Source organism: Chrysoperla carnea, chromosome 1, assembly GCF_905475395.1.
Source record: "Chrysoperla carnea chromosome 1, inChrCarn1.1, whole genome shotgun sequence".
NCBI classification, from domain to species: domain Eukaryota; kingdom Metazoa; phylum Arthropoda; class Insecta; order Neuroptera; family Chrysopidae; genus Chrysoperla; species Chrysoperla carnea.
This window is the reverse complement of record NC_058337.1, coordinates 138362098-138384687: the sequence shown is the minus strand read 5'-3', so window position 1 is coordinate 138384687 and position 22590 is coordinate 138362098. Positions and strand designations below refer to the sequence as shown.

The following is a 22590-nucleotide window of genomic DNA, read 5'->3' as shown; positions in this document are numbered from 1 at the left end:
GATGAAGAAAGTGGAGAGAGCGTTGAGGCTCATCAAGACGGTGGAGGAAGCTGAGCGATGGATGATACTTAATAAGCAGAACATCCGCTTATTCAAAAAGATGTTGATATTAAAGAAAGAAAATCCTCTGCGTCTTGAAGCTAATATTGGACTTTGTAAATCATACCAGCGGCAACTTCACCGACTGCGATTAGATTTAGTTAAGCAAGGTGGTGGAGTCACCAAAAAACAAAATCGACATCTAATCTGGGAGACAATTGAAACCCACCATCAGGGCAGGGTGAAGACTGGTATGATTACAAATTTGGATTATAAAGATCCAAATATATTTTTCAACCGGGCATTTCCAATGTTTAGAAGACACGTTCGGCGTGAGCTAGTGAAGCATCCCCTCAAGGTAAGTAAAATTTAAGATTTATAATTTAAATAGTCTAATGAGATCTTGAATTTTATTTCAGGTGTATATTATGTTCACGGGCAATTTCATTAGGCCCACCACCAAAGAGGAGGATTTGAAAACTTTTATAACGTCGGCCAAGGAAATGTATCTGACCACGGACATGCAGGAGTGGTACACTGATCATGTCAAAAACTATTTGTTGAAAAAATTGGAAGAATTCCAGGAACGCGATAGCGGTTGGGCTCTTGACATGATCATAAATATTCGAGTCCACATGAATAAGTACTCTCCGATCACAGCTGGAACATTTTGTGAACTACCACCAGTCATCAAAAATAAATTGGCTGTGATTAATGTCCAGAATAAAGACCAACATTGCTTTTTATGGTCGATAATGTCAGCACTTTACCCGATTGAAAAGGATCCTCAACGTTCAACTAAGTACCCGCACTATAAATATCATTTAAAATATGATGGATTAAAGTTTCCCATGTCTCTAGATCAAATTAATAAATTTGAAAAGATGAACCCGCAGCTATCGATTAACGCGTACGGCTACAAAGATACGTTTATACATGGTTTGGAAATTTTCCCTGTACGCGTTAGTTCGAACACTGCGGGGCAGAAAATTCATCTATTGGCTGTGGAGAATGGGAACAGTCACCACTTTTGCTGGATAAAAAATTTAGCAAAGTTGTGTCGATCGGGTATAACAAAATTCGAGCATAAAATATTTTTATGTGATCGATGTCTCAACTATTTTGCTACAGAAATCAAACTCCAACAGCATTCAGTAAATTGTGGTGAAAAAGAAGCGGTGCGGGTACGAATGCCTGAAACTGATGACGAGCGGTTCGTTGAGTTTCAGAAATTTTCTCATCAAGAACCAATTCCATATATTGTATATGCAGATTTTGAGGCGTTATTGGTACCACAACATCATGAAGACATGGAAATGGATCATGGGTCTTATACACAAAATATTCAAAAACATGTACCCTACAGTGTAGGTTACTATGTTCATTGTACCCATGATCCCAACCAATCGTTTTATAAGGCATACCGTGGTACTGATTGCGCAAAATGGTTTGTTAAAGAACTGGAACAGGTTGCGTATACATTGGAAAAGAAAATTAAACATGTTGAACCAATGACACCGCTCACCATCGAACAAGAAATGGAGTTTCTGTGTGCAGAAAAGTGTCATATTTGTAAAAAATCTTTTACACCAACAAATAGTATCCGTGTGCGTGACCATTCACACATCACAGGTATGTATTAATATTTATTACTGTTAAAATTTTATCTAATTTAAATATTTATTTTACAGGTTATTACAGAGGTCCAGCACACCAAATTTGTAACTTAAATTATCAAACTTCAAAGGTGATACCTGTTGTGATGCATAATTTAAGCGGATATGATGCACATTTTATAATAGAACCTCTGCTAACAGAATTCGATGGCCATGTTGATGTGTTGCCCATCAACAAAGAAAAGTACATCAGTTTTACCAAACACGTCTCGGACATTCAATTACGATTCATTGATTCCTTTAAGTTTCTCTCTGAAAAATTAGATAATCTGGCTTCCTATTTAGATAATGATACAAAAACTATTTTGCATAGAGAGGTAAGTCATAAAAAAAAATATAAATAAATAAATACTTTATACAGAGCCGTATCTTTTTTTTTATTTGCAGGTCAGTGATGATGATCAATTTCAATTGTTAACAAGAAAAGGTGTATTTCCTTATGAATACATGTCTAGTTGGGAACGTCTTGATGAGGTAAGCTTACCCACAAAAGAGGCGTTCTACAGTGCATTAACAGATGAGCACATAACGGATCAGGATTATAATCATGCTATACAAGTATGGAATACATTTGGTTTACATACACTAGGTGAATACTCTGACCTGTATATGAAAACTGATGTGTTTCTACTTGCGGACATTTTTGAAAATTTCCGTAAAACTTGTTTGCATAAATATGGCCTTGATCCAGCTCACTCTTATACACTAGCTGGCTACACATGGGAAGCCATGTTGAAATACACCGATAAGAAACTGGAATTGTTCACTGATGTAGATAAGTTTCTGTTTATCGAGAGGGGAATCAGAGGTGGTGTGAGTCATTGCTCTAATCGCTATGCAAAAGCTAATAATAAGTACATGACAGAGGGGTATAATCCAAATGAAACACAACATTATTTGATGTATTACGATGTGGTGAATGAATATGGAGCAGCAATGTCTACATCTTTACCCACTGGAAATTTCGAGTGGGTTGACACACCAGACGTCATGGAAATTGCAGACGATTCACCAATCGGTTTCATTTTAGAAGTGGATCTGGAAATACCCCAAAATCTGCATGATTACTTTAGCGATCTACCACCATGTCCGGAGATAGCAAAACCACCAGGCTCAAAACAAAAATACCTGCTTACAACTCTGTACAACAAGACCAGATATATCGTGCACTATAGAATTTTAAAATTATATATACAACTTGGTGTGAAAGTAACAAAATACCATCGTGTGTTACAGTTTGATCAATCTCCATGGTTGAAATCATACATTGATTTCAATACCGAAATGCGTAAGAACGCAACGAATGATTTTGAAAAATCATTGTTCAAATTGATGATCAATGCAATATTCGGTAAAACCATGGAGAATATTAGAAAACACCGGGTTGTTTACATACGAAAAAATTGGGATGGAAAGCATGGAGTAAAAAAATTGATTGCTAAGCCCAATTTTCATAGTATGACAGTGCTCGATAATGACGTCAGTATTGTAGAGTTGAAAAAGACTGAAATATTTTTAAACAAACCAATCTATGTAGGCTTCACTATTTTGGATGTATCGAAGACGTATGTGTATGATTTTCATTATAATTACATGTACCCTCGATACGGTCGTGAAAATGTTAAGCTTTTATACACAGATACCGACAGTTTAGTTTATGATATATCAAATATTTCCGTCTATGACTTCATGAGGCAGGATATTGATCGCTTTGATACTGCTGACTTCGCACCTGATAACATCTATAAAATACCGCTTCGTAATAAGAAAGTAAAAGGTTTAATGTCTGATGAAAACAACGGTGAAGTAATGTTGGAATTTGTTGGATTGCGAAGTAAGATGTATACAGTTCGGGTGCAAAACAAGACAGAGACGAAAAAATCAAAAGGTCTCAAGAAGTCAGCAATTCGAAAGCTTACTTTTGATGATCAAATCATATAATCATCAACAAAGCATTCGATCGAAGCGCCACAAAATTCATACCATCAAACAGCAGAAAGTGGGCTTATCACCATTTGACCAAAAACGATACATTACTCACAATTCATGTGAAACAAAACCATGGGGCCACTATAGCATTATTTGTTGAGTGTAAGTATTTTATATTTTTTGTTTTTAATATTTAGCTAATTTTTGCTGTTGTTTCAGAAATGTGTCCTGCTGTTGTGATGATCCTCAAAGTGGTTTGGTATTGTGATAGGTGTACAAACAATTGATAGAGTAGTGCGCATGAACAATTGATAGAGTAGTGGTGGGGGTGTCAAAAAAACTGATAGTTAGGTAGAATTATTGTAGAAAACAATTTAGTGTTAGTTAAAACATACAAAATGCAAGACTTTGGTAATCATAATAGTGATAACAACTGTATTGTTAATATGATTAAAGATGATTGTAGTTTAAGTACTATAAACAATGTGTTAACAAAGTATTTTAAAACATTAGTTAATATGGCAATTAAATGTGGTCGACCGGAAACTTTAAACTTCCTTATTGATAAGGTAGAACAAATGGGCTTAGAAGTGAAATTTTCCCCATCGTCAGACGATGAAGACAAACAAATTTGGAACTGGATTTTAAAAAATATCCACTCTGGACAAACAGATGGAATTGTAGGACTATCCATTTTTGAACAATCTTACTACAGTGTATTTACATCAGACGAGTTATCCGACTATGTTCAAGTGAAAGAAATAATTGAAAATTATCTTATGAAGAAAGATAATGATGATGATGATGATGATGATGACAATGCACACTTTTCAGAATAATAATTATAATGTATTTTCGATAATTTATAAATATATATTTTTTAAATATTATTAAAATACAACTCTGTTTTTATACTTTTCAGAATAATAATTATAATGTATTTTCGATAATTTATAAATATATATTTTTTAAATATTATTATAATACAACTCTGTTTTTATATGTTATAGATAAAATTTTACAATAAAAATAATATTTTTACAATGTGATATTTTTTATTTTTTTTATAAAACACAAATATGTTCGCAAAAACGGTCCACTATGACAAATTTTTTATTGTTACAAGTATGTTCATAAAAACGGTCCACTATAAAATAAGACTTTTTTGTCAATATATGAATCGTGTAAAGAGTCGAACACTAACCACCTGACTTTAACGTTGGATCCACGTTTAGCTAAGACCTTTTCCACTAAATAAATGTTTGGATCGTGAACTTTTTGTAATTCTTCGGCATAGAAACCACCCTTTATATCTTCGTTGCTGTTATCCTTCAATAAATATACAGGTCTCTTTCTAAACAGGTCTGTTTCTAAACAGGTCTCTTTCTAAACAGGTCTGTTTCTAAACAGGTCTCTTTCTAAGCAGGTCTGTATTTAAACAGGTCTGTATCTAAACAGGTCTGTATCTAAACAGGTCTGTATCTAAACAGGTCTGTATCTAAACAGGTCTCTTTCTAATCAGGTCTCTTTCTAAACAGGTCTGTATCTAAACAGGTCTCTTTCTAAACAGGTCTCTTTCTAAACAGGTCTCTTTCTAAACAGGTCTGTTTCTAAACAGGTCTGTATCTAAACAGGTCTGTATCTAAACAGGTCTGTGTCTAAACAGGTCTCTTTCTAAACAGGTCTGTATCTAAACAGGTCTGTATCTAAACAGGTCTGTATCTAAACAGGTCTGTATCTAAACAGGTCTGTTTCTAAACAGGTCTCTTTCTAAACAGGTCTGTTTCTAAACAGGTCTCTTTCTAAACAGGTCTCTTTCTAGACAGGTCAAAACCAGTATTAAACAGGTCAAAACCAGTATTAAACAGGTCAAAACCAGTATTAAACAGTTTTTTTCAACCTAGTATTGAAAACTTATGAAAAAAAAATATTGATTCCAATAGTGATCGTAATATATTAATTGGTAAATTAAGAAGGCCACATTCTAAAAACATCGGAAGAGAAATACTATCTATAATCCATTACTTGAGGAAAACAAATATAATTAAATAACAAGTTTATAATAACTTTATCAAAAATTAAAAAGCCGGAGTAAAATCGGTGAAAGCCGGAGTAAAACCGGAGTAAAATCGGTGAAAGTTGGAGCAAAATCGGTGAAAACCGGAGTAAAACCGGAGTAAAATCGGCGAAAGTCGGAGTAAAATCGGTGAAAACCGGAGTAAAACCGGAGTAAAATCGGCGAAAGTCGGAGTAAAATCAGTGAAAACCGGAGTAAAATCGGCGAAAGTCGGAGTAAAATCAGTGAAAACCGGAGTAAAATCGGCGAAAGTCGGAGCAAAATCGGAATAAAATTGATAAAATGAATACATGTATGTAGATCTAATGAATTTTATATAGCAAAATACACCTCGTTTTCAACCATTACTCACATGATGATGCCGCATTTGAACATGGGAATATTGTACAAGAATCTAATAATATTGGGTTAACAAAAAAGGCTAAGGGAGTTAAAAGATCGGTTCTTAGTACGAAAATAACATTTGAAGATTATGTTGAATGTTTGGAGAACTTTAAAGAGAAATCGGTTAATCAAAACCTTATTAAATCTGAAAAACTTAAACTTTATACTCAAACTCAAACAAAAATTGCTCTTAGTCCTTATGATGACAAGCGATACATTATACTTGGTTCCTATAATACACTACCTTGGGGTCTGGTCTGTATCTGTTTAATACTGGTTTTGACCTGTTTAATACTGGTCTGTATCTGTTTAATACTGGTTTTGACCTTTTTAATACTGGTCTGTATCTGTTTAATACTGGTTTTGACCTGTTTAATACTGGTCTCTATCTGTTTAATACTGGTTTTGACCTGTTTAATACTGGTCTGTATCTGTTTAATACTGGTTTTAACCTGTTAAATACTGGTCTGTATCTGTTTAATACTGGTTTTGACCTGTTTAATACTGGTCTGTATCTGTTTAATACTGGTTTTGACCTGTTTAATACTGGTCTGTATCTGTTTAATACTGGTCTGTATCTGTTTAATACTGGTTTTGACCTGTTTAATACTGGTCTGTATCTGTTTAATACTGGTTTTGACCGGTTTAATACTGGTCTGTATCTGTTTAATACTGGTTTTAACCTGTTTAATACTGGTCTGTATCTGTTTAATACTGGTTTTGACCTGTTTAATACTGGTCTGTATCTGTTTAATACTGGTTTTGACCTGTTTAATACTGGTTTTGACCTGTTTAATACTGATCTGTATCTGTTTAATACTGGTTTTGACCTGTTTAATACTGGTCTGTATCTGTTAAATACTGGTTTTGACCTGTTTAAGACTGGTCTGTATATGTTTAATACTGGTTTTGACCTGTTTAATACTGGTCTGTATCTGTTTAATACTGGTTTTGACCTGTTTAATACTGGTTTTGACCTGTTTAATACTGGTCTGTATCTGTTTAATACTGGTTTTAACCTGTTTAATACTGGTCTGTATCTGTTTAATACTGGTTTTAACCTGTTTAATACTGGTCTGTATCTGTTTAATACTGGTTTTGACCTGTTTAATACTGGTTTTAACTTGTTTAATACTGGTCTGTATCTGTTTAATATGGTTTTGACCTGTTTAATACTGGTTTTAACCTGTTTAATACTGGTTTTGACCTGTTTAATACTGGTCTGTATCTGTTTAATACTGGTTTTAACCTGTTTAATACTAGTCTGTATCTGTTTTATACTGGTCTGTATCTGTTTAATACTGGTTTTAACCTGTTTAATACTGGTCTGTATCTGTTTAATACTGGTTTTGACCTGTTTAATACTGGTCTGTATCTGTTTAATACTGGTTTTGACCTGTTTAATACTGGTCTGTATCTGTTTAATACTGGTTTTAACCTGTTTAATACTGGTCTGTGTCTGTTTAATACTGGTTTTAACCTGTTTAATACTGGTCTGTATCTGTTTAATACTGGTTTTTACCTGTTTAATACTGGTCTGTATCTGTTTAATACTGGTCTGTATCTGTTTAATACTGGTTTTGACCTGTTTAATACTGGTCGGTATCTGTTTAATACTGGTTTTAACCTGTTTAATACTGGTCTGTATCTGCTTACAAACCCAAGAACATATTTGCTAAAGGAATACAACAACGATGATATAAAGGGTGGTTTCTATGCCGAAGAATTACAAAAAGTTCACGATCCAAACATTTATTTAGTGGAAAAGGTCTTAGCTAAACGTGGATCCAAAGTTAAAGTCCGGTGGTTAGGGTTCGACTCTTTACACAATTCATATATTGATAAAAAAAAAAAAGTCTCGTTTTATAGTGGAACGTTTTTGCGAACATACCTGTAACAAAAAAAAACATTTGTCATAGTGGACCGCTTTTGTGAACATACTTGTGATTTATAAAAAAAATAAAAAATATCACATTGTAAAAATATTATTTTTTTTGTAAGTTTCTTATTTAAAAAAACAGTATTGTATTATAAATATTTAAAAATAAAAATACATAGATTTTATAAAATGATTTTTTATTCAGAAATTTCTGATGTATAACAATAAAATATATATATCTCGCAGTAACAAAATTCAATATAGGAATGATTTTAAAATAATGCTTGACTTTCTTCTTCGATGTCAACACAATCTTCGTTAACATCGTCTTCGGATAGGCGCAGCGTTAATTGGTGACTTCTTCCAATTTTCCCCTCCACCCTCAAGTACCCCGCTTTATTCTTAAATAATTGAAGCGTGTTATCGGTCATTGAAGCGAATTGACCTGGTAGAAACACCGCCTCCTCTCTAACCTCACCACCCCGGCTCACCTCCTCTGTCACCTTTATGGATGCTCCAAGTTTCGTCATTAATCGCTCCAATTTTAAAATTGTTAGTTTTTCTTTAATTGGCAAATTCTTCATTTTTACACACGGTCGTAGTAAACAACTGTCTAAAATTTTTTTTTTCTTGTTTGTTCATTTTCAACTTTTATTTTTTACTATAGTTATAATATTAACTAATAAGTATTTGTTATAAAACTGATGTTTCCTGCAATGTAAAGCACCTTTTTATATACGATTACCACCACTCCAAAAATCCCCCACCAGCAGAAATTATTATCTAATCTCATAACACGTGTAAAATTATTTTAAGAAACAGGATGACGATATCATATTTTTCAAGGTTAGATGTTATCTATTTCAACATATTCTTGAGAATTGCTGACTAATAATATTCTTTTCTTGGAATTCAGACTTGCAAATTATTATCTAACACGTTCAAGTGTCATATTACATTGCTTAATCATAAAAAAATATTAACATCCGGTCACGTGTAAAATTATTTTAAGTCGAATAAAACAAGTTTGAACTTGTAACAGGATGATGATATCATATTTTTCAAGGTTAGATGTTATCTATTTCAACATAAAAAAAAATTAAACATCCGGTCACGCGTCTTGAATTTTATCATGTATATTTAAAGTGTCAAATTACAATATTTTTCAAGGTTAGATGTTATCTATTTCAACATATTCTTGAGAATTGCTGACTCATAATATTCTTTTCTTGGAATTCAGACTTGCAAATTATTATCTAACACGTTCAAGTGTCATATTACATTGCTTAATCATAAAAAAATATTAACATCCGGTCACGTGTAAAATTATTTTAAGTCGATTAAAACAAGTTTGAACTTGTAACAGGATGATGATATCATATTTTTCAAGGTTAGATGTTATCTATTTCAACATAAAAAAAAATAAACATCCGGTCACGTGTCTTGAATTTTATCATGTATATTTAAAGTGTCAAATTACAATATTTTTCAAGGTTAGATGTTATCTATTTCAACATATTCTGGAGAATTCTCTTTCTCCTGTCCCGTTAGATTTGGATATGAACCTGATATGAACTGAGAAATCAGAGTATTAAAGCAGATATAAAATTTTACTAAAAAAATTGAAAAAATCAGAGTATTAAAGCAGTTATCAAATCAATTTTGTTAAAAAACTTATAAAATCGGAGTAGTTTTTAACAAAAACTTATAAAATCGGAGTAGTTACCAGAAATATTCACCATTCACGAGGTGAAACTTACAAACCCAAGAACATATTTATTGAAGGATTACAACAACGAAGATATAAAGGGTGGTTTCTATGCTGAAGAATTACAAAAAGTTCACGATCCAAACATTTATATAGTGGAAAAGATCTTAGCTAAACATGGATCTAACGTTAAAGTCAGGTGGTTAGGGTTCGACTCTTTACATGATTCATATATTGATAAAAAAAGTCTCCTTTTATAGTGGAAAGTTTTTGTGAACATACTTGTAACAAAAAAATTTTGTCATAGTGGACCGCTTTTGTGAACATATTTGTGTTTTAATATATGAATATATATTAGACTAGGTTCATGAAATTTTATTGAAGCAATTTTTAACTAACACAAAACAATATAAAAATATTGTTGTAATACAAATGTTTTTTGATTCATGTTTATTACTCAAAATTACTTGATGGTGCGAATATAATTATCACAAACAAGGTGTATTTATAACCTGAAAATAAGGTGGTGAGGTCATTTCAGAGATAAAACAAAACAATGATTAATTAAATTATAGGTGTTTTTTATTGTAAATACAAACACATTTAAAAAAAAAACTTATCATAGACAATCATATTCATGTTTTTATTTCTATATACAATCATGATCATCACTATTTCTTCCACAATCACATCTGTCTATTTCATTACAATTTGTAGCACATATCCATGGCTCGAACCATTTCGGTATATTTCCACCATCCATTTGTTGGTATAGCATTCTACAGAGAATTTTAGGATCTATTTGTTCATACCATAAAAACATTCTCTCATCATGTCTAGCACTATCACCAATCCATTGTTTTCGGCGGATATCGTATGTACCCCAATTTTTTCTCAAGTTACTTCCATGAGTAAGATCATCACAACATTCATTTAGTAATATTTCAAACTGATTGAAATCTCTTTTAAAGTAGTTGAACTTTTTCGCATAATTTACAAATAAGATTGCATCCAAACAATTTCTTACTATAAATGCAGCAATATGAAAGCAATCATCTACTTCTAAATAAGAATACCGTAATGTGTCGATTAACTTTGTAGGTATACTCCATCGACATGCCTCCATAAGTTGATAAAATTCCATCTATAAAAATATTTGGCTACAATTTTCTAAACAGATCTTATCAAACAATACTCACATTAAAATATTCTGGGTAAATCATCTCCGAATTTTGAAACAGATCAATATGATTTTGTAGCGACATTGTACCCCATAATTGTAATGAATTAAAATAAACACCATTTTTTACAAAAATATCCATAATTTATTTAGTATTATTTTTTTTTTTAAATATCAAAAACATAAACTTTACAATTTTTTTATAACAATAACAATAAAATATATATATCTTGCAGTAATAAAATTCAATATAGGAATGATTTGTTAAAAATTTTGATGTTCTTGAACATAGTCATCATCATCATCATCATCACTATCACCATCGTCTTCGAATAGGCGCAGTCTCAGTTGGTGACTTCTTCCAATTTTCTCCTCCACCATCAAATACCCCGGTTTTGTGTTAAATAATTTAATCATGTTGTCCGTCAACACTGCAAACCTAGATGGTAGAAAAACCCCCTCGTTTTCTGTGCCATCTAGGCTTATATCCAGTAAAACTTTTATTGATGGCCCATGTATCGTTAGAATCAGCTCCATTTTTAGTATTTTTAATTTTTTTTCAGTGGCAAGTCGTCCATTTTTATGCATGGTCGCACTAAACAACTATCTAATAATTTTAATTCTGCTCTATTCATTTTGATTAATATTATGAATATTTAATGAAAACTGATATTACCGTAATGTCGAGCGCCTTTTTTATATGATTACCACCACTCCAAAAATCCCCCCCACCAGCAGAAATTATTATCTAATCTCATAACACGTGTACAATTATTTTAAGATCTAATGCGATTCAAACAAGTTTAAACATGTTCAAACAAGTTTGAACATGTATTTTTATTCAAACAAGTTTGAACTTGTAACAGGATGATGATATCATATTTTTCAAGGTCAAATCTATTTCAACATATTCTTGAGAATTGCTGACACGTGTAAAATTATTTTAAGATCAAAGTCCATTCAAACAAGTTTGAACATGTATTTTTATTATGTAAATTTCAAGTGTCATATTACATCGCTTAATCATAAAAAAAAAATATTAACATCCGGTCACGTGTTTTGACTCATGTAAAATTATTTCAAACAAGTTTGGACTTGTAACAAGATGATGATATCATATTTTTCAAGGTCAAATCTATTTCAACATGTTCTTGAAAATTGCTGAGTAATGTACACGTGTAAAATTATTTTAAGATCAAAGTCCATTCAAACAAGTTTGAACATGTATTTTTATTATGTAAATTTCAAGTGTCATATTACATCGCTAACTCAATAAAAAAAAAAAAAATAAATAAAAAAAATATTAACATCCGGTCACGTGTAAAATTATTTCAAACAAGTTTGAACTTGTAACAGGATGATGATATCATATTTTTCAAGGTCAAATCTATTTCAACATATTCTTGAGAATTGCTGACTTATGTCAACGTCCCGCCCCCCGTTCACTCCCCATCACTATTGGTCAAGTCCCGTTTATGTCATCCCTCACCCAAACCACACCTCCCAACACCATCTTGATTTTTACAGCGCTACTATTGGTCAATGACGTCATCTATCCCCTCCAACTTCGCATTCAACCGAGGTTTGCCCTTTTTGGAAAAGTGTACCATCCAACTGAGCTGAATTTGGGCTCGATTATCTCATCTAACGTCCAATTCCCGCCCCCTTTAACCCCCACTTCCAAGAAACACACTCCTGTCAACCATGCCCACCACTTTAAGCCCCACTTCCGCCAAGAAACACACTAACGCTCTGTCAGCCACGCCCCACCACACCTCCCAACGCCATCTTGATTTACTATTGGTCAATGACGTCATCCAACTTCCGAGGTTTCCAACATTCACCTAGGTTTGCCCTTTTCCAAACTGCGCTGAAACCGCTGTGACTATACTACTGCCTTTAAAGATGGGCAGAATACTATATATTATTTAAGTGGTGATAATCCTGACAAACTACTTTCAAGCCCACAAATAGAGGGGTTATTAAGTAAAAATATTGATGTGTTATTATTTACCGATACTGTTGATGATTTTTGGGTAAATGTTAATAGCGAATATAAAGGACATGCGATTAAGTCGGCTACAAGAAGCGATATTGATGTAGATCAAGCTACTTCATCACCAGAAGAGAAAAATAAGGATGAGAAAAAATCTGATGATGAATATAAATCATTAACTGATTATTTTAAAGAGACTTTAGGGAGTTTAGTTAAGGATGTTAAAATATCTAAAAAACTGACTTCAAGCCCTGCTTGTCTTGCCGTTAGTGAAGCTGCTATGGATATTCGTATGGAGCGATTTTTGATCGAGCAGAAGCAAATAGCTGCTGCATCCGCTAAAAATCTAGAGCTGAATCCCAAAAATAAGATCATAGAAAAAATATTTAATGACTTAAAACCGAATTATAAAAATATTGAGGAGCTAGTTAAGTTAATATTTGATCAAGCTTGTATTTTAGAGGGTGAACCGGTAGCAGATACAGGGGCTTTCTCAAAAAGACTTAATGATATTGTACAAAAAGCTAAATTATAGCTTTTAACTTAATTAGCTTTAATGTAGAATGGTTGTGAATAGGTTAACGTCATTGCGAGGAAAAACTGTAAGTTTTGACGAAGCAATCCAGTAAAAAATTCTGATTTACAGAATTTTTTTATTACTTTTGTGGATTGCCACGCAGCCTACGGCTGCTCGCAATGACGATTCGGGATCTATGCAACAAAGTCTTTAGTCGCTCGCAATGACGGGATACATAAAAATTTTTCAAACAAAATAATAGGTTTAATGTCTTATTACGATACTATATTTAGCAATCATATAGATAAAATTAAAAATGAAGGAAGATATCGGGAGTTTAAAGCCTTAAAAAGGCAAGCCGATAATTTTCCTTTCGCTATGTGCGATGATAAACAAATAGTCATGTGGTGTATCAATGACTATTTGGGTATGAGCAAGCATACAAAAGTAGTGCAAGCTTCCATAGATGCATTGCTAAAATATGGCGTTGGTTCAGGCGGAACAAGAAATATCGGCGGTAATAATGTAGCTATTCTTGAGCTTGAGCAAGAGCTGGCAAGCTTGCATAACAAAGAAGCCTCCTTAGTCTTTACTTCCGGCTTTGTGGCAAATGACATAACCCTTGCAACACTTGCTAAAATTATGCCTGATCTTGTCTTTTTTTCCGATGAGCTAAATCACGCCTCGATCATTGCCGGCATTACCGGTTCTAAAGCCGAAAAGCACATATACAGACATTTAGACGTTAAGCATTTAGAAGAGCTGCTCCAATCATTTGATGTTAATGGACCTAAAATAATCGTTTTTGAGTCGGCTTATTCCATGGACGGCTTCTTTTCTCCTGTTAAAGATATAATCAATTTAGCTAAAAAATATAATGCTTTAACCTTTATTGATGAAGTCCACACAGTAGGTGTATATGGCAAAACCGGTGCTGGTATTGCTGAGCTTCTTGATTGTAGCGATGAAATCGACATTATCCAAGGAACGCTTGCCAAAGCATACGGTACTATCGGTGGTTATATCACCGCAAACCATAGCCTAATTGATGCTATCAGATTAACTGCTTCCGGTTTTATTTTTACTACCTCATTGCCGCCGGTAATTTCTACCGCGGCAACGCATAGTATTAGACATTTAAAAGAATCTAATCAAGAACGAAAAACATACCAGCAAGTCAATCTTAAAAGCTCTTTTGACCGCTTTAATATTCCTTATTTAAAAAATGAAAGCCATATAGTGCCGATAATTATTGGTGATCCTATCAAGGCTGCCAAAGCTTCTAACATGTTGCTTAATGAGTATGGTATTTATGTTCAACATATCAATTTTCCGACTGTTCCAAGAGGAACTGAACGCCTCCGAATTATCCCAACTCCCGTACATACCGATGAAATGATCAACGATTTATCTACCGCCTTAGTACAGATATTTGCTGCATTAAACATAGAATTATTTTCTACAAAAGAGTTAATTGATGAGATATATTTAAACCTTATTGCTTGATCGACTTGCGTAATCAGTGATAACTTGGAAAATGCCTTGTATGTCATTCCTGCTTATGGCTTGCTTGCGTAGATCGATTTACCCGTCATTGCGAGGAAATTACGAAGTAATTGACGAAGCAATCCAGCTATAAAATGCTAATTTATAACATTTTTTATTATTTTTTCTAGATTGCCACGCTCCTTGCAGTCGCTTGCAATGACGACTCTCGATCCACGCAAGCAAGCCTTAAGCGGGAATGAGATAAGAATTATCCAACAATGCTTTTTACTCTTCATTTATTAGAATTATAATATGCATAAAAATGAGTTAATTTTTCAAAAGTTAGATAATCCGGAATTGATAAGAGTTGCTAAAACTTTAAAAAATGATGGGATAGTACAGAAAAAAAATTATGCTTATTTAAAAATCAACCACTTTCATCTGAGAGATAAAAGTTTGATTATAGCGACTAGAAGTCGCATATCAAGCTAAAGCTTATTCGAGTCTTATGTTAGAAATCATGTCTGATTCATGTGCATCAGTATGCTTATTAATATATTCATTAATTATATCATCAGTCACATTAACACTAGTAGCACTAAAGTAACCTCGTGCCCACAAATGTCTACCCAAGTATTTTTGTTTTAATATTGGAAATTCCTCTTGCATCTTCTTTGAACCTGAATTCTGGATTACTCCAGGTTTGGAAGTAAGTATTTACAAGGGATAGAAGATACTCTATATAATTTTTAGCAAAAAAAAACAAGAGTATCCCCATAAAGAAAGATATTACTGCATTATTTTGTTTTGTCGATGATTTTTGTAAAATTAGCGAGCAATGGATTAATAAATCATTTTTACCATTAATTAATAAAAATCCTACAAGAAAGCCTAAAATAAGCTATTCTGAGCTGTTAACAATAGTGCTTTTATACTATCAATCACCTTGTAAAAACTTTAAATATTTTTATATGTCCTATCTACAATTATATAAATCAGACTTTGTAACTCTTCCTTCATATACTCGTTTTATAGCTCTAAAACCAAGAGTTTTGAGTTATTTAGTTTTATTACTTGAATGGTATACGCAGAAAGCTAAATCTACGGGAGTTTCTTATATTGACGCCACATCTTTAGAAGTTTGTCATCCAAAAAGAATCTCTCGTAATAAAGTATTTGCTGGTATTGCTGCTTTGGGTAAAACAACAAAAAGTTGGTTTTTTGGTCTAAAATTACATTTGCTTATTAACGAAAAAGGTCAGATTCAAGGTCTAAAACTAACGCCTGGTAATGTAGATGATAGAGCACCGGTTTCGACAATCACCAAACATATCACGGGATTATTGTTTGGCGATAAGGGTTATATCAAACAAGAGCTTTTTGATGATCTATACAGTAAAGGACTCAAGTTAGTAACTGGCATAAAGAAGAAAATGAAGAATAAACTTATGCCATTATTTGAAAAAATATTATTACGCAAACGCTCAATTATCGCAACAGTATTTAGTCTGCTGAAGGGTTCTTTCGAGATCGAACATACAAGACATAAATCAATTTGGAATGCCTTCGTACATATCTTATCCGCCCTAATTGCATACTGTATGAAACCTAATAAACCTGCTATATCTCAAAATTAGCTAATCCAGAATTATGGTTAGTAGCACTAAAGTAACCCCGTGCCCACAAATGTCTATCCAAGTATTTTTGTTTTAATATTGGAAATTCCTCTTGCATCTTCTTTGAAGATCTGACTTTCGCTTTTTGTACAAATTCACAGATTTTTATATGAGGTGGAATATTAGTGTCATTGTCAAATAAAAAGGGACCACTAAATTACGTAAAAAAGGGACCACTATAATGGACTGAGAAATCAAGACAAAATTTTGAGCCAATTGCTTGGTAATTTTGTTGGCTCTGTGCAAATAAGTGTGTAAATTTCTCAAATGTTATATAAAGAACATTATAACTTAAGGAGAAATTAATATGAGTGCGCCAAGGGAAGTGCGTAAAAATCAGTCGGTGAGAATCCGATCTATGCAAAGTCTAACCAACAGCATAGAGGCAACTATTGCATTACAGGCGGTTAAAAATGTAATGAAGCCAATAGAAGCGACATATCAGGCTACAACGCAAGTGAAGGTGTTGAGCCCCGAAATAGACAACATTATAGCGGTCGACGTTTTTCATAGTGCGGAAGGCAGCATGAAGGGTGATGCAATGGTAAGTCACCACTCACTCTATCGGGGTCGAAGTCCGTGGCATGGTATGAGATGGAGTTTACGTAAACATGGGAGATCTTCTGTGTTCTTGCAAGAGTATGTCGGGTCAAGTCAAAATAGGCAAGAACTGACAAATGATACAGAAGAAGTCGGACTGACTGATAGTACTCGGAGCATAGGAAAGCTATGTACATGGGGAAGCGGTCAGCAATGGAAAGCTTTGTTGAGTACCATTCAAGATATCACGCTGAGGTTATTATAATGATGCAGGTTAAACTCAATCAAATAGCTAAAAGAGCGAAGCAAGATAAAAGGCTAAAATTCACATCATTAATACATCATGTGAATGAGGCTAATCTTGCAGAATGCTATCAAGAACTAAAAGCTAATAAAGCTTGTGGGGTTGATGGTGAGACAGTTGAATCATACGGTATTAATCTAGAAGATAGGCTTAGTCAATTAGTGGAATCGATGAAGTTGAAGCAATATCGTCCTAAACCAGTAAAGAGTGTATATATCCCAAAACCTGGTAAGAATGAGAAGCGTGGTCTTGGTATACCATCAGTTGAAGATAAGTTAGTTCAAATTATGCTAAAGAAAATCTTAGAACAGATTTATGAAGCCGAGTTTTTGGAGGTATCTTATGGATTTAGACCTAAGTTAAGCTGTCACGATGCATTAAGAGCATTAGACAAAGCGGTGATGACTAAGCCGATTAATTATATTGTAGAAGTAGATATTAAAGGGTTCTTTGATAATGTTAATCACTATTGGCTACAACGTTGCTTAGAGGAGAAAATTGTTGATCGTAATTTATTGTGGTTAGTAAGAAAATTCTTAAAAGCTGGAGTAGTTGAGGATGGAAAGCAGTTAGTAACGGAGGTAGGCACTCCTCAAGGAGGAGTGATTAGTCCATTACTTGCAAATATCTATCTTCATTATGTACAAGACTTATGGTTTAAGAAAGAAATGAAACCACGAGGAAAAGGACACATGGAGCAAATACGCTACTGTGATGACTTTGTAGTATGTTGCGAAAGTAAAAAAGATGCAAAGAATTTTCTAGAACTGCTACATATAAGGTTAGAAAAGTTTAGTCTACAGGTATCAGAAGATAAAACTAGAGTTCTTAAATTTGGAGGACAAGTCTGGAAACAGGCTCAGGGAAGCAAAGAAAAAGTAGAAACTTTTACCTTTCTTGGGTTTACGCATTATTGCGGCCAGAGTAGACAAGGGTATTTCGTTATGGGTCATAAGACTAGTAAAGAGAATCTTTGTCAAAAGCTTAAGGAAACTAAAGAGTGGTTAAAGAAGATACGTAATAAGATGTGTCTTAAAGCATGGTGGTCAGTACTTAAATCTAAATTAACAGGACATTATAATTATTTTGGAGTGAGTGGTAATTATCGCTGTCTCTCTAAGTTTTATAAGTCGATCTTTTGGATGGTATTCAAGTGGATAAATCGTCGCAGTCAGAAAAAGAGTATGAATGTTGAACAGTATCAAAATTATCTACAGTGGAATCCACTACCAACACCTAGGATATGTCATGCAATGTATTAATTCTAGTTTTGATAGTAAATGTTTTATTGAAGAGCCGTGTGCGGGAAAATCGCAAGCACGGTTGTGTGGGGGTACCCATAGCATTGAAACTAATTTTAATTTAAAATATGGAGTAAATGTTATGGTTTCTACCCGACCTCAAAAACAAAATGAAGCAATGAATCAAGCCATAGATTTATTGATCAATAATGATACAGATATATCAACTTTATTTAAAGAAGATGGTTTATTAAAACAGTTAACTAAGCGTTTTGTAGAGAAGGCATTGCAGTCAGAGATGAATAATCATTTAGGATATAGCAAATATAGTCAGAGTGATATTGAGAATTCGCGTAATGGTTATAATGTAAAGAACCTCATGACAAAGAATGGTGCTGTTGAGATTGAAGTACCAAGGGATAGGAATAGTAGTTTTGAACCAGCATTAATAGCAAAGCGTCAAAGAAGGTTTGATGGATTTGATGACAAAGTGCTATCATTATACGCTAAAGGCATGAGCTTATCAGATATAAAGATTCAACTGCAAGAATTGTATGGAGCTGATATTAGTGAGAGCTTAATTAGTCAAATTACTGCTGATATAATTGAGGATGTTAAGCTATGGCAGAGTCGTCCACTCGACTCAGTATATGCTATAGTGTTTTTTGATTGTTTAATAGTAAAAGTACGTCAGGATAAACGTATTATCAATAAATCAGTATATGTTGCATTAGGTATTGATTTACAAGGGCAGAAAGATATTTTAGGATTATGGATCAGTGAAAATGAAGGTGCTAAATTTTGGCTTAGTAATTTTACTGAGATGAAAAACAGGGGTATGCAAGATATGTTAATTGCCTGCAGCGATAACTTGACTGGTATGTCTGAAGCTATAGGAGCATTTTTTCCAAAGACTGAGCATCAATTATGTATTGTACATCAAATCAGAAATAGTTTAAGATATAGCAAGAATCATTAAGGTACTGACAATTTAATAGTATTAAAAACAGCATCATAGAATCTATTAAAATCTCCTTCAACTTTCCTAATTTCATTTTTTATCTTAAACCAGTAATGCTCTATAGGATTCAAATCAGGCGAGTAAGTTGGTAAAAACAGTATGCTACAACCAACGGATTCGATTAACTCCTTAACTTTAGAATTTTTATGAAAATTAATGTTATCCATAATGACGGTTTGCCCAGGTTGTAATTCTGTAATTAATACATCCCTAATATAAGTTTTAAAGACCTCTGTATTACAATTACCTTCAAATATCATAGGAGCAATAAGATTGCCATTACAAAGACCAGCTACCACACTTATTCTCAATTTATGTTGATATACCTTTGCTCCATAACATCTTTGTCCTATAATATAGCAAGAATCATTAAGGTACTGACAATTTAATAGTATTAAAAACAGCATCATAGAATGTTTTAAAATCTCCTACAACTTTCCTAATTTCATTTTTTATCTTAAACCAGTAATGCTCTATAGGATTCAAATCAGGCGAGTAAGTTGGTAAAAACAGTATGCTACAACCAACGGATTCGATTAACTCCTTAACTTTAGAATTTTTATGAAAATTAATGTTATCCATAATGACGGTTTGCCCAGGTTGTAATTCTGTAATTAATACATCCCTAATATAAGTTTTAAAGACCTCTGTATTACAATTACCTTCAAATATCAAACTTATTCTCTATTTATGTTGATATACCTTTGCTCCATAACATCTTTGTCCAATAATACTCCATCCATACTCTTTGCAAACATTATCCTCTATTCCAGATTCATCAAGATATACTAATTTATCTTTTGTAATGGTTTTTATCTTCGCAATAAATTCATTTCTTAATTCAATATCTCTTTTCGGATGATAATATGTTTTTTTTATAGCTATAACCAAGCTTTCTGATTTGTCTTAAAATAGTTACAGATGAAATATTGCCCCATTGCTTTGCTAAATCCTTTGATGTTTTAATCATATTAGCTTTGAAAAATTCTTAAAAAGATTCTGAATCTTTGATCTTATGACTATGACCTCTCTGATAACCAGTCGCTGCCTCTAAAGTACCTTGCTTATCCTTTAATTTTTTCCATTTATATATAGTATCATGACTTACATTAAATAATTTTCTTACCTTTCTTATTCGTATCCCTGCTTCTACAGCTTTTATAACTCTTAGTCTTAGTATAACCCTTTTGAACGCTTAAAATTTTATAATCCTTTACCTGATATTGCACTTAGGTTCGCTATTATTATGCTAGCAATAATTGATTCAACTAATACTTCCCCAAAAACACAGGCTAAAAAAGCAGAAGATGCGGCTAAAAAATGGATTTTTATAGATAATGAAGATTTTATTACCATATGAGTAGAAGAGTCACAGGGATCCTGGGCCAGTTTGACCTCAAGTAACCCCGGATGGTACACTTTTCAAAAAAGGGCAAACCTAGGTGAATGTTGGAAACCTCGGAAGTTGGAGGGGATAGATGACGTCATTGACCAATAGTAAATCAAGATGGCGTTGGGAGGTGTGGTGGGGTGTGGCTGACAGAGCGTTAGTGTGTTTCTTGGCGGAAGTGGGGCTTAAAGTGGTGGGCGTGGTTTTGGAAGTGGGGGTTAAAGGGGGGCGGGAATTGGACGTTAGATAATCGAGCCCACTTTCAGCCCGGTTGGATGGTACACTTTTCCAAAAAGGGCAAACCTCGGTTGAATGCGAAGTTGGAGGGGGGACGTCATTGACCAATAGTAGCGCTGTAAAAATCAAGATGGCGTCGGGAGGTGTGGTGGAGGAGAATAATGGCTGCCTAAGCATTGATGACGTCATTGGCTTTAACCAATAGTGGCGGAGAGTGAACGGGGGGCGGGACGTTGACATTAGTCAGCAATTTTAAAGAATATGTTAATTTGACCTTGAAAAATATTGTAATTTGACACTTTATACATGATAAAATTCAAGATACGTGACCGGATGTTAATATTTTTTTTTTATTGAGTCAGCATTGTAATATGACACTTGAAATTTACATAATAAAAATACATGTTCAAACTTGTTTGAATGGACTTTGATCTTAAAATAATTTCACACGTGTCAGCAATTTTCAAGAATATGTTAATTTGACCTTGAAAAATATGATATCATCATCTTGTAACAAGTTCAAACTTGTTTGAAATAATTTTACATGTGTCAAAACACGTGACCGGATGTTAATATTTTTTTTTTATTGAATTAGCAATGTAATATGACACTTGAAATTTACATAATAAAAATACATGTTCAAACTTGTTTGAATGGACTTTGATCTTAAAATAATTTTACACGTGTCAGCTATTTTCAATAATATGTTAATTTGACCTTGAAAAATATGATATCATCATCTTGTTACAAGTTCAAACTTGTTTGAAATAATTTTACATGTGTCAAAACACGTGACCGGATGTTAATATTTTTTTTTTTTATTGAATTAGCAATGTAATATGACACTTGAAATTTACATAATAAAAATACATGTTCAAACTTGTTTGAATGGACTTTGATCTTAAAATAATTTTACACGTGTCAGCTATTTTCAATAATATGTTAATTTGACCTTGAAAAATATGATATCATCATCTTGTAACAAGTTCAAACTTGTTTGAAATAATTTTACATGTGTCAAAACACGTGACCGGATATTAATATTTTTTTATGATTAAGCAATGTAATATGACACTTGAAATTTACATAATAAAAATACATGTTCAAACTTGTTTGAATGGACTTTGATCTTAAAATAATTTTACACGTGTCAGCTATTCTCAAGAATATGTTAATTTGACCTTGAAAAATATGATATCATCATCCTGCTACAAGTTCAAACTTGTTTAAACATGTTCAAACAAGTTTGAACATGTTTAAACTTGTCTGAATTCCAAGAAAAAATAATTAGTTTGAATTACGATTATA

General features: G+C 33.1%; 2 protein-coding genes across 2 annotated transcripts in view; one reads left to right on the top strand and one right to left on the bottom strand.

The window, feature by feature from the left end:
- The window catches only part of LOC123295469, a 99156-nt gene that overhangs the window by 5954 nt on the left and 70612 nt on the right, over window positions 1-22590 (bottom strand). The gene's annotated exons all lie outside the window — the stretch shown is intronic.
- LOC123295461 lies at window positions 924-13403 on the top strand. Its single transcript, XM_044876831.1, has 4 exons — window positions 924-1671; window positions 1731-2032; window positions 2103-2857; window positions 12923-13403. The coding sequence occupies exons 1-4, from the start codon at window positions 924-926 to the stop codon at window positions 13401-13403; spliced, it is 2286 nt and encodes a 761-aa protein (XP_044732766.1).

Coding starts and splice junctions, on each gene's coding strand:
- LOC123295461 (XM_044876831.1), top strand. CDS start 924: ATGAACCCGCAGCTATCGATTAACGCGTACGGCTACAAAGATACGTTT. Junction 1,672..1,730: donor TGACCATTCACACATCACAG/GTATGTATTAAT, acceptor TTTATTTTACAG/GTTATTACAGAGGTCCAGCA. Junction 2,858..12,922: donor AAATACCTGCTTACAACTCT/GTACAACAAGAC, acceptor AAATGTTAATAG/CGAATATAAAGGACATGCGA.